Source organism: Mus caroli, chromosome 4 (genome assembly GCF_900094665.2).
Source record: "Mus caroli chromosome 4, CAROLI_EIJ_v1.1, whole genome shotgun sequence".
Taxonomy (NCBI): Eukaryota; Metazoa; Chordata; class Mammalia; order Rodentia; family Muridae; genus Mus; species Mus caroli.
This window is the reverse complement of record NC_034573.1, coordinates 9,740,246-9,757,417: the sequence shown is the minus strand read 5'-3', so window position 1 is coordinate 9,757,417 and position 17,172 is coordinate 9,740,246. Positions and strand designations below refer to the sequence as shown.

Below are 17,172 nucleotides of genomic sequence, written 5' to 3'. Positions count from 1 at the left end.
TGGTTTTCCAGATGGAGAGGACTCCTCCATCCTGCAACAACAGCATACCTGCCTACAAGAGCTCAGTGCTCAAAACAAACCCTTTGTAATCAGTGAAGATGATCAAGGGCAAGAATGTAGTTCCAAATATTCTTAAAGTTCTGGATTTCTGCAGGGCAGTGGTGGCGCACGCCTTTAATCCCAGCACTTGGGAGGTGGAGACAGGCAGATTTCTAAGTTCGAGGCCAGCCTGGTCTAAAGAGTGAGTTCCAGGACAGCCAGGGCTATACAGAGAAACCCTGTCTCGAAAAACAAAAAGCAAAACAACAACAACAACGGGGAAAAAAAGGTCTGGATTTTCTCCTTAGAGAAGCAGAGCTAGAATACACCACTTTGTCATGAATTAACAAAGCCAGGCACAGAGACATCCACCCCTACATCCCAGCACTAGGGAGACAGGGGCAGGAGAAAATCCCATGGAGTTCAAGGCCAGCCTTGACTACACAGTGAACTTCAGGTCTGCCAAGGTTATGACATAAGCCTCTGTCTCAAAATTAACACTTCCATATGAACACTCTTAAAGTTAGAAGGAATCACTCTGCAGGACATGCTTAAAATTTAGATTATCCAAAAGAGCATACTATAGACTTCTTTTTAGGTTCCCAAAGACTTAAAAAATAAAAAAAGGGAGTAGGATGAGAAGTAGATTTAAAATGGAGAGATTTAAACACACATACACACACACACACACACACACACACACACACGCATGATTGCATGAAGAAAGTACACTAGTTAGAGGGATAAGAATGGAAGGACAAGATAACAACATTTCTTTGATTTCTCTAATGCTGTCTTCTACATTCCTCTGACTACAAAGTAGTCACTGCCCAGCACGGTTTTCCTCTTCCCCAGTCTGCACACAAGATGCCTGCTGTACTGAAGCCAGTCAGGACCACAGGTTAAGGCTCAGTGGGATCTTACAAAGACCTTTGAAAAGCAATCACACTCCTTCTGCCAGGAACGTTAGCAATATTTAACCAAGCAGGCAAACCCAGTGTTGCCAGCTAAGAGAGACAAATTCCCGAATGATAATCAGGACAATTGACTCAGGCTGGACATCTTGTGTACAGATGTCTTTTGGCAACACATTCCCTGGCTCCTGTCCAGAAACTGCTCTTAATATATTCAGTACAAGAGTTGATTTTAAGATACATAAAATAGTAGTTCTGGAGAGATGTTATAAAATATGTATTTATTGGAATACAGATTACTGATAACAACTTTTAAGTCAGAATTCATCAAACATGAGGGAGTATCTTAAAGGGAGTGTGGTTAAAGCACAAATAAACTATAATTGATGTTTAAATTTTTCGGATGCTAATAGAAAAGATGCTACATGTGTGACCGCCTTCACAGAAGAGGTTTCTTTAACTCCATCCTATCCCTATTTTGATAGGCTCCCAGCTTCATGTTTAATCCAGTCTCTGCCACACAGCTGAGTGACTAATAGGAAACACAGATGCCTCCAGCTTCAAATTTAAATGTATGGATGGCAGAAGACAAGAGGATTTCACGTGGTACTCAGTTTAATTTAGCGATTCCATAAACATCTTCTTTCAATTTAAAAAATATGGTAATACAAAGCAATTTTGTTTGCTCTAATTCTGGTGCCAGATTAGGTAATTAGAATGGTGTCTAATATCCTTCCAGTAAATGTTTCTCCATAAATGCAAAATGGAATGGAGGGTCTGCGGGTTACATTAGCTTAATGAAAACAAGGCTTTAATGCATATTGTTACAGCAGCGTTTGAATGCACTTATTAAGGCCCGAGTTCCCACAACCATATGGTTTTTGTCATTAATGTCTCCTTTGAGGAAAAGCACTAAAATTAGAAAAAAAAAGTTATATCTTTGATTCCAATGATCCCAACTAAATGATATGGCAACCAGATGGTGTGCAGCATTGATAGAAGAATCTGGAAGTGTCCTTGTAAGCTTTTTAAAATTTTTTGGCTGCCAACTTGACCCTGAAGAGGGTTTGGGTTTTTTTTTTCCCCCTTCCCTTTTTTCCTTTCTTAAACAGAGAGAGACAGAGACAGCCCAGAATTCAGTGGAATTCACACAGGAAACGACATTCATATGACCACCGTACAGTGAAAACAACTCTTTCTCAGAAAGCCAAAGAGCCTAGGCTCAACCAACCTGTTCAACACAGTTTTAAAACTTAAAAAGAACATATGATAATGCTGTAAATTGTTTGAAGGAATCGACTAACTTATTATTCTTTAAGGTTAAATCCATAATTGAGAATGAGAATGAGCTAGAGAAAGGACCTAAGGAGCTGACGGGGTTTGCAGCTCCATAGGAGGAACAACATGAACTAACCAGTACTCCCAGAGCTCCCAGGGTCTAAACCACCACCCAAAGATCACACATGGTGGGACTCATGGCTCCAGCTGTATTTGCAGCAGAGGATGGCCTAGTCAGTCATCAGTGGGAGGAGAGGCCCTTTGTCCTATGAAGACTCTATGCCCCAGTGTAGGAGAATGCCAGGGTCAGGAAGCTGGAGTGGGTGGGTTGGTGAGCAGGGGGAGGAGGGAGAAGTTAGGGGGGAGGGTGTTTTTCCAAGGGGAAACCAAGAAATGGAATGACATTTGAAATGTAAATAAAGAAAATATCCAATATAAAAAAGAGAGAGAGAATGAGAATGAATGAAAAAAATCATAATTGAAATCTCATTTCTATTTTTAAAAATATTATATTTATACATTTGTCAATACTGTCTACACAGAATTTTTTTTTCCGCACCAGGAAAAATGATAGCCAGGAACAACTTGAACCACGGACTACAGTTTAAACAAATATTTCCAGGCTTTAGGAAACGTATTTGGAACTAATGTTTCTCATCAAAAACAAGAAAAATGATGAAATCTTACACAGTATGCTGGTTAGCTATGGGACTTAGCATGTCCCAAGCACAAAGATTTGGAAGCCAGTAGGAAAGCAAACATCTCCTTGGTAGAGATGTATACCACAGTCTTCAAACTGCTTCTTCTGAAAGTGACTTTCAGAGGACAGGACAAATCGGTCACTCCCAGTATTTAGTCTGCTAACCCACTTCCAGGAAGAGCTGATTGAGACTCTTTATGCCTGAGCAATGCACTCACTCAGGTTGTGTGTGTTCTACCAAAGCTCTGGGATCCTTAGTAGGCATTTGTGAGTTAGCTACCTGAATGAAAATCCCCCCTCTTTCTAGTGCAAATTCTTTGTGTCTCTACTTTGCTTTATTGAAGAGAGAACAGGAACAGGAGGAGGTGAGATGCTCAAAACTAAACACTAAAAACTATTTCTAACCCCACACCTCAATCACTAGTCAGCCAAGCATCCCTTGTCAGTCATTCCCAATTCCTCCGCTGGAAGAAAGAATGGAGGAGTCTGATTTTTCCAACCCATTAGGTTGTTCTTAAGATGGGGTTATAAGCAGGAAAAAAAAATAGTAATAACAGAAAAGAAAATATTCTGAACAGCAAAACCATCAACTAATTCATCTCCTATAAGAATGAGAAAAATGTAAAACATAACTCATCTCATTATTAAAAAAAAACAAATCAACAAGATATCTAGACTTTACTATTCTATCTTATTTTAAAGGTTTTCATTGTAAGTTTAGAATTACTTTAAAAATGATCACAAATAGATATAGACGGTTATAGATAAAGAACTACTGGGTTAGTTTCTATCCAGTAAATGATATCAAAGAGCCCCTTAAATATTTTGACCTCCGCCTAAAAAGAAACACAATTATGACCTAGGAACTATATGATTGTAGATACTTTCCAGACCAATGAGCTGTGCAATACCTTCAAAAACGGGATGACAAAAGGTCTCAGTGGGAAGTTAGTAGCTTCTTGCAGTTTGGAATGAAATTCTTCAATTGTCAAAGTAGAGTTCTGTGGAGAAAATATGTATTATACACACAAATTTCTCAGTAATATCAAAAACACTGCAACTATTAAATTACTAATATTGGTATCACATAATATAATTACAGATACAAGATGCAGAATTTTTAATGTAGAAATCTACCGACTTTGTAAAGCCAAGATCACGTCCCACAATTTACTGTATCCCCAGTTCTAAAATCTGAAGTTGAAAGGAAAATATTTTAAATATTGTACGTGGCAAACAGTGTCATGAACACTAATAGAGTTTTTCAGAAGTCCTTCTAAGTATGAAAAACCCCTTAATGCAGTGGTTCTCACCTTTCCTAATGCTGTGACCTTCAATACAGTTATTTATCTTGTGGTAACCTCCAGCCATAAGATGATTTTTGTTGCTACTTTATAACTTCAATTTTGCTACTGCTATGAATCTTAATGAAAATAATTTTGGAGATAGAGATTCGCCAAATGGCAAAGGTTGAGAGGTTTACTAAAGGTTCCCCACAGGTTTAGAACCACCACCCTAATGTAACATCTATGGAAAACAAACACACTTGAGGGTATTTAAATAAAACACAGGCAAGTATTAGAGTCTCTCTAACTCATCACAAATATCATATTGGTGTATCACAGCTTTCCATTTTGTGCTGTCTACAAGTGTCTTTGTTCGAGGGGAGAGGCCATACTAAGCACTATGCTGCGCTACTGATGCTGAAGAGTAGATGTGAGCCTATGCTAAGCCAATGAGCTTTAAACATCCTAAAAGCACTCCTCATTGACCCTGGAGACAATCTTTATCCAGGAGACAGAGCACATGATGCTAAATCTATTCCTACCTTACTCTGTATCAATAAACAAGCACTAGGATTTGCATCCTACAAAGGATAATGTGTTGAAAAGATCACCTACTTAGCAGACATTCAACTTATATAGTAAGGACAGTGAATGAACTAACTGTATTTGGGGGATTTTCCTTGGTCATTAGGTGGAGTTATTATGATGTATCCATAATAGTGACTTGGGTCATTGGGACTGAATAACATTAGAATATTGCTTCCTTCGCTTTCTGTACTCCTCTATTTTGTTTTTATGATAAACATAAGGGAAATAAATTTTATACTGCCAACTCAAAACATTTTCACATGAACCTATGAGTAAATACCAACTTCCTATTCATAAGAATACAGGCTAGGGTCCCTTGTTTTTTCAATCTCTCATTTTGACCATCATACTTAACACCAATCTTGATTGTACCATTATGATGTAGTGCCAACGTCTAAACCAAAGGTGTGCCAATAGCACCTGGTCGGTGTCATTAATTTTAGTTAGTAACTATGTAACTCAGTTGCTCAGTGTGGCAAATATGCATAAAAATCTTCCCTTTGAAGGTTAGTCCCAAGAATTAACCAATGATCCTGGGTCTAAGTAGGAACAAGGTGACCCTCACCTATGATCCTCTTTCCCTAGCACTTAGGACACTGGTGCACAGAGTTAAGGGTTCAAGCTCACTCCTACAGTTACACTGTAAACTCTGGGCCAGCCAAGACCACATCCTGAACTGTTTTCTCAAAAACTAAGTCTCATCCCTAATCACTTAACAGGTAGTCACTTCCAGGCTGGGTATGGGGATATGTCTCCTTAATCCCAGCACTTGGGAAGCAAAGACAGGCATAGCTTTATGAGTTCAAGGTCAGCCTGGCCTACATATCAAGGTATAAGACACAGTCAGGACTACATAATGAGATCCCATTAAAAAAACACATTTCACTCAAAACATTCACCATTCAGTAAATAGAAAACTTTATCAAGGCTATTCAGATTTTTTACTTCTTTATATTTGGAAAACACTTTTAATTTTAAAAAATATTAAACTTTACATTGGTAAAATTTGGGGAGTGGGGCAGGGACAAGGTCTTACTATGTAGTCCAGATTACCTCCCCAGCTCTCAACTGTTCGCTTTCAGCTTTCAGGATGCTAGCACTTCAGTTGGGCATCACCACACAGAGTTCAAAACACAGTTTTTAAACTAACAAATTCATCACGTATTTGATATAGTTATTACTGTGGATTTACTTTTGGTTCCTTAGCTTATTTACATATTGAAAGGCCAATATATGTTTTGCAAATTTAAAAATATGTATAAAGAGCCAGGTACGTTACTCGCACTATAAATCCCAGCACATGGGAGGAAGAGATTGGCTGATCTCTGAGTTCAAGGCCAGGCTGGTGACTCTGTGAGTTCTAGAACAACAAATGCTGCAAAGTGAGACCCTATCTCAGAGAAAGAGATGGGGAGACAGAGAGAGGAAGGAAGAGAGGACATAGGTAGGTAGGTAATAAATACAAAGAAAAAGCTAAGTAATGACCTAGGAGCTTAGGTACAATGGCACACCTCTGCCCAATGCCACCTCTGTCTTGGAAGACAGAGCAGCTGGTAGACCGGGAAACATGATCTTCTTTCTTTGGATGTAAAAGCTATCAAACGTAGAAAGTGGTGATCCAAGGCCCATGTTCTGGTCTTGTTTTATTCATGGTCACCCCAAATAATAAAAATAAATGATTAATTAACAGACCCCAGATCCACTAGAACATAGAGGAGAGGGCTCTTTGGGAGATTCATCATCACCATGACTCAGGACCAGGAGATACAACCCTCTGAAGAACAAGGAAATAACTCACTTACGTTAAAAAAAAAAAAATCACAATTAATATAGAAGTAACTTGAGGCTAAGGGGTTAAAAGAGGATCTAAGCTCTCATTTCCAGTTTGATAATATACAGAATACAATAGAATATGCCAATCTCCATTTCCAAATGTCTGTCTGTCTGATGAGCACAGATTTAGGTTGAGAAAATAAAACAACTCCAGAAGGTTGAGGATGTAAGTCAGCAATGGAAACCTTGTGGGACTCTGGGTTCAATCCCCAGCACCACCCCCACACCCCCACACCCCCNCTCTCTCTCTCTCTCTCTCTCTCTCTCTCTCTCTCTCTCTCTCTCTCATACACACACACACAGCAGCTCTGGATCTGGAGGCACATTAGCAGCAACAACTGTACTATGTGGCTATATTTGTAATCCCAATGAACTGTACAGTTAAAATGGTAATTATGGTAAGTATTATGTATATTTTACAGTAACATCTTTAATACCATTAGCCTTAAGAATAAAACTATATGAAATGAGTATGTATTACTTGTTAAGAATTTTTGTTCATCTAGGTCAGTAGTAAAAATCTAAAAACATGAACATGAAAATGAGCACTCAGATTAACTGACTCATTAATGTAACAAAAACACTCTGTTATTGGAGAAAGCTCTTAACTACACCAGGAGCCTACGTTTATTGAAAGACTCCTATACATATGTGTGTATATATAAACATATGTATATATACATATCTATAGATATATTCATGTAATATAAAAGCATATAAACACATACATACACATATATGTATATACATACAAGCACTTAGGGCCAAGCCAATAATTCACTTGTATCCCTATACTATTATCAGTAAAATAGTAAAATTGACTCTTGTAGGGTCCATTCATAATGCAGAACTGAAAATATATTACTGTAGAATCAAACAGATTTGCACGGTAGCTGGCTGGAGATATAGAAATTACTGTGGGGTTGGAGCATCTACTTTCTGTGCCCTGCCTATTCCACCCCCACCCTCACCCACACAATGCCTCTTAACCCAGAAAACTGATTTCTGATTGCTTACCACCAGTCCCAGTACAAGGGTGCGAACTCTTTCTCCAATCTCTGGTGAAATGTCATTGCCAAACTGCTGCAGGGTAGTAAGAAATCGTTTCAGCTTGCTGAGTTGCCTAGCACCACAGGCTGGGGGCAGCTGCTGATTAGCCAGAGAAGAGGAAGAGGAAGAAGAAGGCCCATTGCTAAAGCCATTAGGCGGTGAGGGAGCGCCATTCAAGGCCGTGGGTGAATGGCTGGTGCCATTCGTTACTGTCAAGGGCACAAAATCAGAAGGAGAAAAGTAAATAACTTTACAAAGCAAATGCATAAAGGAACTACCACTAAGAGTCCTTTCTTGAAATCTTGTGCTTGTAATTTCAAAAATACTGGGACATTCTGCAAAGTGCTTGGACATCACAGCGTCACCGGTGGGACTCGGGTATTCTATCAACTCTAAGTCTCCTCCTTACAGTGAGGGGCAGCCTGCTGCACAGAAGCTGATAATAAGTGGAGCCTGCTGCTGCTGCACCGAGCCAACCCTGCCTCCCATGTGCACATATGCCAACCACCTGAAACGCTTCAAACATAGCACAAACAGCTTTGGATGTCAGCCTTTTGTCACAGGCTTACATCAATATAACAGGATGGTTTCTCCCTAAACTGCTCCCCTAGAGAAAGTGTACATTTGGTGGGGACTAAATTTATCACTGAACATTTTTAATCATGTTTTGTACACACAACTGACAGCTGTGTTTATAGGAAGAGGACTTTCAAGTTTTAACCTTATACCACCCAATTAGAAGGCTATTTTCTTTCCCTCTTATTTCTTAACCATTTATTTGGGGAGTGGGGGAATGTAAGTTTTACATAGGAAGATAGGAAGACAAAATGGATTGAGGGATTACTAAGGAGTTATTTTAAGAAACTGAAAGGGGACAACTCAGTTTAACCCAGAGCATGGATTAGTAGTAATTTACTAAATTGCTTTCTAATGAAACTTATTTGAACAGCAAGGATGATGGGTCTATAAGAACTAGCATCGGAGTCCCACTGTGCTGTGTCGCATGTCTAGCATCCAGCACTGGGAAGATGCAGGCAAGAAGTATATGAGGTTAATGTTATCTTCAACTGTACATAGCTGTCTAAGGCCACCATGGGCTACATAGCGAGACCCTGCCTTAAAAGCAAGAGAAAACCAGAAGTAAATGTTCTTTCATCTGAATGAGGGACAAAGTAACCTATCAATGTTAGCTCAGGAGGTCTTCTCAAGAGACACATGCCTGTCACCATTTCTTTGGATAAGAAACCTTTTGATGACAGGTTACAACTTGGCATGTCACAGCCTTCTGCCCCATACACATTTGGAAAGAGCTTTTAAATGGCAGGGCAGTTGTGCATGACTGCTTAGGATGTCTATCTTTAGAGACTCGTGGATCTATTTTTGCCCCTCAAATATTTTTTCATTCATATGGTTTCATGGCACATGGTCCATTAAGAGTATCATCTATAACAGATAAATATTTCTTAGCATCACAAGGCTTTGATGACAATTTTAAACAGAACTGTGAGACTGATTGAAACCATTCTCCAGAGGGCCCCTGATAGAATGGGGAAGTTGCTTGGTGGTCTGAATTTTCTGGTCCTTTCTGGGATGCTACAGGAAAAACTCAGAACATGGGACCTGGGCTAAATGCAAATGGGATATTGTTTGATAAAAGTCCAGCAGGTCTAACAAGAGTCATGCTGCTGAATTCAGAAAGGTTTCCACTAGGAACTGTGGCATCAACTTCAGAATGTGAGGAATTTTCAAAAAAAAAAAATTATTTGTAGCTATTTGACATAGAAGAAAGCAAGGTAGAAATAACTTGAAATAATTGTAGCACATTTCTATGTTCTAAGTGAAATTGAACAACCAAAATAAAGAGCTCTACATTAACATGAATTAAAAGTCATAGGCATAACTAGACCAAGGGAGCAAATGTAATATTATTCATTTGCTCAAATCATGGTGGATTACAATGTTGAAGAAATAATATAAAGGCAGGCAAATATTCACAGTTGTACCAATTATACCTAAAACACGGCACTTTTGTTTGGGTTCAATAACCATTACCACTGGCAAACTTTCAAGGCTTTTGCACTTGATTCTGCATAAAGCGTTGATATTGGATCTTATTTTTTCTTGATGATTTTTTTTATGTGCAGAAAAATTTCAATTTACCCTTTCAAACTGAAAACTTCAGTTCAGAACTGAGTACTTACATGTCGTTGGCGTAAATGAGCTGGTTCTCGGAGCTCCTTGAGTGGTTGGAGGAGGCGGCATTGCTGGGGGAGTCAGCCTAGACTGCGTCTTCACATCCACAGGTGAGTCTGGCATTGTGGAGTGCTTCTCGGTACGATCTGGGAATGCCACCAGGAACAGGTTATTTCCCTCCTTCAACACCCTGGACTCACAAAGTCGGGTCTGTCTCTTTCAGAGGCACACAAACAGAAGAAATCCCACATCTTCTATCAGTAAAATACTCTGATCTATGGAAGTTGAAAGCAGACTTTTGTCATCCGTGCAGCATAGGTGGGGGTGGGGGCTGGACTTCATTTGTAACCAGGCTATATAATACTCTATTGTTATTCCCGGCTTAGGCAGATGCTACCTTGGTACTGCTCTGTGCATCAACACAATTTCACTCAGTAGAAAACAGATGAAGAAGATGATAATGAACCCTCCCTGACAGCTGAGAAGTAATGGATTTGCAGCGTTAGCTAAGCCAGGAGGAGGTCCTGGTATTGAGCAGGCACCTTCCATTTCTACCAGATCTCCCATCCCCACCTTGCTTATTCTTCTGGTTGATTAAATGAAAACTTTGTGTTCCCCAGATCCTCAATTTTATCTGCCCTACTTTAAAAACACATAACTGCTTGGTCTACAGTAAAGTTAAGCTATTCTTTATGTGGAATGTGTGAATTCATGGCCTGTCCTGTTAGTGACAAGCTTGAGAACAATACTCCAATTTATATCCTTAGAACACGAAAGTCTCAAAGTAAAAATTGATAAAAACTAAAGGAGGGCCCTGGACAAACCCCTTGCTACCAAATGATGACCATGTATAAGCCCAGGGTGTTTTCTTCTAAGTCTATTTCCTTTTTCTCCCATGTAGCCACTCAGCAGTCTAAGCTGACATGGAAACTCATTATGAGGGCCAGGTTAGCCTTGAACCTCCATCCTTTCCCCTTTGTTGGCATCCTAAGGATGAATGACAGTATGTACATGGGGTTTCTAAGTTTATTGTTCCCTGGATATTTCCATCTACTTTTTAGGCTAATAAAATTTTCAAGGCACTAGATTCTCACTGAAAATGAAATGGTTTCTTGCTTTATGCCTTAGGTCCAATTTTATACAAATACATGATAGACACTCCAAAAACATTTTTGAGATAGTTCTAAACTTTAGAGACAAAAATTTTGAACTTGCACTTCCTAAAAAAAGGCAAAAATAATACACTATTCAGAGCACATGTTTTAAATTATTATGAAAATTAGAATAAATAATTGTGGGGCAATGGGCTATGCACAGGACCAGGGGTGGGCTGTTCCGAAGGTAGTGATCTCAACTGATTGTTCCCAGTCAGTTACACATTTAACTCCTGTTCCACACTTTCCCCCACATCCATGGCCTTGCAAATAATTCCCAAATTTCCTTAAGAGTCAGATACTAAGAGCTGAAAAGATGGTTCAGTGATTAAGAGGACATGCTGAGATTAATTCAGAGCACCTATGTGCTTGCTCACAATCACTTTTAACTCCAGTTCTAAGAGGTCCAATACCCTCTCTGAAATCCTAAGGCTGGTACACACACAAGGTGCACTCTCTCTCTCTCTCTCTCTCTCTCTCTCTCTCTCNCACACACACACACACACACACACACACACACACACACACACACACATACACACACACATGTACATACACATAAAATTAAAATAAGTAAAAAAAAATAAAATCAATGAAACTAATGTCTCAAATTACTGTTATTATAATCCCAAACCTAGTTTATCTTTCTTCAAAGGAACTTGCTATGGCACCTCTCATGACACATGCTTGTAATCCCATCACTTGGCAAATGAAAGCAAAGAGAACCAGGAGTTCAAGGACAGCATGAAATACTAAGCTTGTATCTCAAACAAACAAAAGCAGTTTTCTACCTAGGCCTGGTGGCCCACACCAGGAATTTCAGCACTTGAGAGGCAGAGACAGAGGGATTGCTTTGAATCTGAAGCCATTCTGGTCTAAATTCATGAAAGCAACTTAGTAATGCCCTGCGTCAAAAAAAAGAAGCATTTTCATAAAAAGGAGAGTGCAACAAAAACAGGGCATTTTAAAAGCTCAAATAATGTTGATCCTGTTTTAGGGATGATGTAATACCATCATGTACAGCCTAGTACGTGTATTTTGCGTCATAATTGAGTCAGCAGTATCAGGCTCTGTGTCTTCTTCTCTACCATTGGTTTAATAACACTGAATAATCCCAGGTCAAGAGAAGTATCCCAAGGGACATGTTGGCGGCAACACCAACACAAATACAACTTGCTCCAGACTTTATCTTACTGCAAAAACCATGTCTTTATACTGCTATCCCAGGGGACGCAACCACCAGCTTCAGTAATCCCTTATTTCAGAAAAATAAACACGTTAGGAGGGCTTCAAACTGCTCCTTTGATAAATCCACGGCACATCTACTCTCCTCAGTCAACCTCAGCAAGAGGAGAGTAAAGTTTTCTGCTTCTACTGCAGCTGAGGGAAGAGGTACAGCAGCGAACGTGGGCTCCCTAAATAAAGGCAAAAACTTCTGTCATGCCAAGAAAGGAGGGAGGGAGGGAGGCTTGCCAGAGTCTGCTGGAAGATAACAGTGGGAACTGCTGGTCCATCTGGCTTTCATTCTGCTAACACTCACAGGGAACCGAGAGGGAAGGCAGGCCAGATCCACAGAGCACGTGGTTGAACAGACCGAAAAAGCAAGAGCAGAGGGGGAGGGGGAAATGGGAAGCATGAAAAAAAAAAAAATCAATGAAGCAATAGAAAGAAAGAAAAAGGAGAAACAAGGAAAGAACAAAACAAGGAGAAAGATCCCAAAGGGAGAAATGCTCTCAGAAGCTCCGTTTACTGAAGCAGGATCCACCAGCCCAGCCAGTCACCCACCTCAGATGACAAGAATATCTAACTTGAGAAAGTTCATACAAGTCCTCTGTCCTTTTAAGTACTTACATCAAGAAAAAAAGGATACATTATAAAGCCCACCATAGGCTTGTTCTTCAAATGTAAGAGTTAGGTTTCTGCTGAAGATAATCTTTGGTATTTCTAGCTCTGTCCAGTTCTAGAAAGATGTTGGATATACTCATAGCTTTAACTGAGAAACATTTTCAACATCAGCCTCGGACCATACCTGTAACATAAGGCCTATCCAGAATATCATGATCCAAACAGGTATGAGGGGTTTTTTGTTTGTTTGTTTTAATGTCATCAATATTTTAGGAGAAAGAACTAGCAATCAATACACGGAAGGAAACCACGAGTTCAAACAGGAATAGACACATTCTGACGTGATCTATGTGTACATGTGCATATGTAGGATTTCGACATTAGCCAAATTTCTGTGACGGTTGGCTTCTCTGATCAAATGGTTCCAACCCAGAGGCCCTACAAACGACGACAAAGTGGGACCATATGTAAGTCATTCCCTTCTGCTCGGCACAATTCACCCAGGACAGTGATAGATGAAGAAGTCATCAGCCAGGCCTAATCCATGCACACAGAAACGTTCTGCAGCACAGAGATTTAAGATAAATTTGGACAATATGTTTCAAGTATGTGGAGCTCTGTCGCATTTGTTTGGGATTATTTTTTCCAATGTTTTTGAAATATATAGTCTTGAAACTATATAGCAAACAGCACAAGAGCGATGACTTAACCAGAGAAGCACTTCACCCTATTTCAAATTAGAGGACATGCTTAAACCAACATGAGGTTAAAATGTATCACAAGTACCTTTTTTAAGTTAATGAAGATTATACTTTCCTGGTATATCCTTTCTGTTTTTCAGTTGCTAGAAGACAACTTATTGAAAGAGTGACACAGAAAGGGAGGAAAGAAAAAGACAGATGGAGAAAGGGAAAGAAAAGGCTGAAAAGAAGAATGGTCAGGTCTGGAAGGTAGGTAAAGGCCTTTACCTCAAATGATTCACGCAGCTTCCAGACAAGACCATCTTCCTTGTGTAGTAACATTCTTCTCACTTGGCAAATATCCAGCACATGTGTACCAAAGATGGTGGCGCATGGAAAAACTTACTTATAGCATAGAAAAATGTATTACTGATACCATTTCAGTGCTGAATTCATTGCCAGAGCCCTCTAGAGGCGAGATGGTTTTCATTTCCTTTTTCTTTCTCTGTTCAATGTAAAATGGTATAACATAATCTGGCTTGGCATTTGTCTCACTTACAGTTAGTTCAAATAGTTCCAGGTGTGTTTTTAAGGGATGCAAGAGAGGGAATCTACAATGGGCTTGCTTACAGGCCATGTGGGAGAAGTCCCATGCAAAAGAATTCTTTCAACCATTAAGAGTAAGCCCTCCCTTAGGCTACTTATCCTGAGCCTTCCTTATGCACAGCAAAAATGGGAATGCTATTCTGTGTCTATCTTACAGAGGTGGTAAACTGAATAAGATTATGTATTTAAGCCCTAGCTCATAGCCGGGCAAGGTGGCGCACGCCTTTAATCCCAGCACTCAGGAGGCAGAGGCTGGCGGATTTCTGAGGCCAGCCTGGTCTACAAAGTGAGTTCCAGGACAGCCAGGGCTATACAGAGAAACCCTGTCTCGAAAACAAAACAACAACAACAAAAAAAAAAAAAAAAAAAAAAAAAAAAAAAAAAAAAAAAAAACAAAAAACAAAAATTAAAAAACCAAACAAAAACAAACAAACAAAAGACCCTAGCTCATCCCTACTCATATCAGACACCAATGTCCTCCTGTACTTTCCAATCAGATCTCTGTCTCTAGCAAGCAAGGTCATCAAACCTGTCATGTCAGTATAGGAGAGATCTATTGCTATTCCTGGGGTTTCTGGAGCATTTTTTGTTTGTTTTGAGTCTTTCTTTGTTGCTTCCCTCATTGCAAAATAGCCTACTCTTATCTGCATATCTTTTCCTGCCCATTAGAGCTCATACACATACTCTTATGGTTTTCCTCAGCGGCCCATGCACCAAGCCCATCACCCAATTTTTTTTTTTCTTTTTCGCAATTCATGAGTGTGTCTGCATGAGACAATGTGCATGAGCTACACACACCAACTACTGGAAATGAGAGGTAACTTAATGAACTACTTTCTCTCTTTAATTCTCCCTTGGGAGAGTACTTAATACAGATGTACAGTTGGGAGTGGTGGCACACACCTTTAATCCCAGCACTTGAGAAGCAGAAGTGGATGGATTTCTGTGAGTTCAAGGCCAGCCTGATCTATATATTGAGTTCCAGGCAGCAATGCTACAGCAAGACCCCATCTCAATAAACAAAACACACTAAAATACACATAACTCACTTTATAGGAAGAGTGACCACATTCCCTCTTTAAATCTATTCTCTGTATTAGGACTAGTTCAAAGACAAGCAACTTTGAGGCTGGAGAGATGGCTCAGTGGTTAAGAGGATTGAATGCTATTACAGAAGACCCAGGTTCAACTCCCAGCATGCATAGGACAGCTCACAACTGTTTGTAACTCCAAAATCTGACACCCTCACCCAGACATACATGCAGGAAAACACCAAAATATATGAAAAACAAAACAAAAGAAGAAAGATAATCAACCTTAGAGTCATACCAGCCATCAACAGCACGCACTCGGGATAGAGAATTCAGAGAAAGATGCTTCAGGATTTCCACTGGGAGTATGTTCCAATAACTCATTATAAATTGAAAATATCATAATTTGGAAAGGAATTTAAGAAATGCGTTTGTGGAACCCATAAGGTGATTTAGTGGGTAAAAGTGCTTGCCACCAAGTTTAGTGGCCTGAGCTGGAAACCTGAGTCATACAACAAATGAGAGAACAACTTCTGAGCATTGTCTTCTGTCCTCCACACGTGCTGTGGCATTTGTACACACCTACACACAAAGATAGATAAATAAAATGTAATCTCAAAACAATGCATTTTGTTTGCTTTTTTCGGGGGGGGGGGCGTGGGGAGGGGTCAAGACAGGGTTTCTCTGTATAGCCCTAGCTGTCCTGGAACTCACTTTGTAGACCAGGCTGGCCTCAAACTCAGAAATCCACCTGCCTCTGCCTCCCCAGCTTTTTAAAGGTTGGATCTCTTGTGGTCCTGGCTGGCCTCAAACCTACTAAGAAACTGGTGATGCTCTTTACTCTTGACCCCACCATCTCTGCCTAGAGGACCCAAGCTGGGATGAAAAGTCTTCACTACCCTCTCTGCTCAGAAATACATTTAAGCCAAACATAGAGACACATAATCCTAGCATCCTAGAGGCAGAGGCCAGTGTGAGCTAATGTGAGCCAGTTACATACTGAAACTCCATCTCTAAAACAAAATCGATGACAAGAACGCAAAAAGAAGGGATGGGAGAACATTTAGTCCTTCTAGCTTGCCTACCAATATTTCATCTGAGTAGCACTGTGCAATGTCCCTCTCCTGACACCACATGACTAACAGCTACTGCTAATTAACATCTTTCACCTCACCATCCAAGGAAAAAGTTCAAATCTTCAATGTTAAAGGACATATTCCAAGTTGGGAAACATCCAAAATATAGGACACTTAAGAAGAGCTGAGAATAAGTTGAATTTTGTCACTAGTTTCCTGTACTTCTATGAAAGGATGAATATATTTTTCTTCTTGTTATATATGCATGTTTAAATGTCACCTAAAATTCATTTGGGATTTTATTTTGCTTTGTTTCAGTTTTTTGTTTGTTTGTTTGTTTTTTGTTTGTTTTTTTTTTTTAAACACAAGATTTCATGAATGGATCTCAGGCTGGCTCCAAACTCAATGTAATCCTCCTGGGTTCAGTCCTCTGTTGCAAATGTATAAAAAGAGCAAACACGGCACTGGGCAGGTGCAGAGGGTAACTGCGTCTCCTTTGCTCCACCATGTGAGGACAGACACACTCAACAACAAGCACCACACTGGAAGTGTAGATTAGGCCCTCACTTGGCATCAAGAGTGCCAAAACCTCCAGGTCCCTGCCCTGTGAAAAACAGGTTCCTGTTTTTATAAATTACCTACTCTAGCATACATTGTTATAACAACGTGAACAAACTATGAAAATGTCGTATTTCTGAAACTCGAAAGGATCTTATCTTTTCTCTGGCCTTACGACCTCACAGAACTGCAATAAATGAGATGTGCATTCAGAGCCTGTTGTCCCAGGAAGACAAAGTCAAGGCTAGACAGGGCTATAATAAAAGACTCTTTCTAAAGAGACTTTCTCTCTCTCTCTCTCTCTCTCTCTCTCTCTCTCTCTCTCTCTCTCTCTCTCTCTC

The 17,172-nt window shown here is 39.8% G+C and overlaps 1 protein-coding gene across 4 annotated transcripts in view; it reads right to left on the bottom strand.

Moving 5' to 3' along the window:
- The window catches only part of Runx1t1 (RUNX1 partner transcriptional co-repressor 1), a 148,819-nt gene that overhangs the window by 47,483 nt on the left and 84,164 nt on the right, over positions 1–17,172 (bottom strand). For all 4 annotated transcript variants that reach the window (XM_021159348.2, XM_021159346.2, XM_029476269.1 and 1 more), the window contains 3 exons: positions 9,890–10,027; positions 7,656–7,897; positions 3,843–3,932 (listed from right to left, as the gene is read on the bottom strand). In XM_021159348.2, coding sequence (XP_021015007.1) covers positions 3,843–3,932; positions 7,656–7,897; positions 9,890–10,027 — 470 coding nt within the window. The remainder of the gene's footprint in view (positions 1–3,842; positions 3,933–7,655; positions 7,898–9,889; positions 10,028–17,172) is intronic.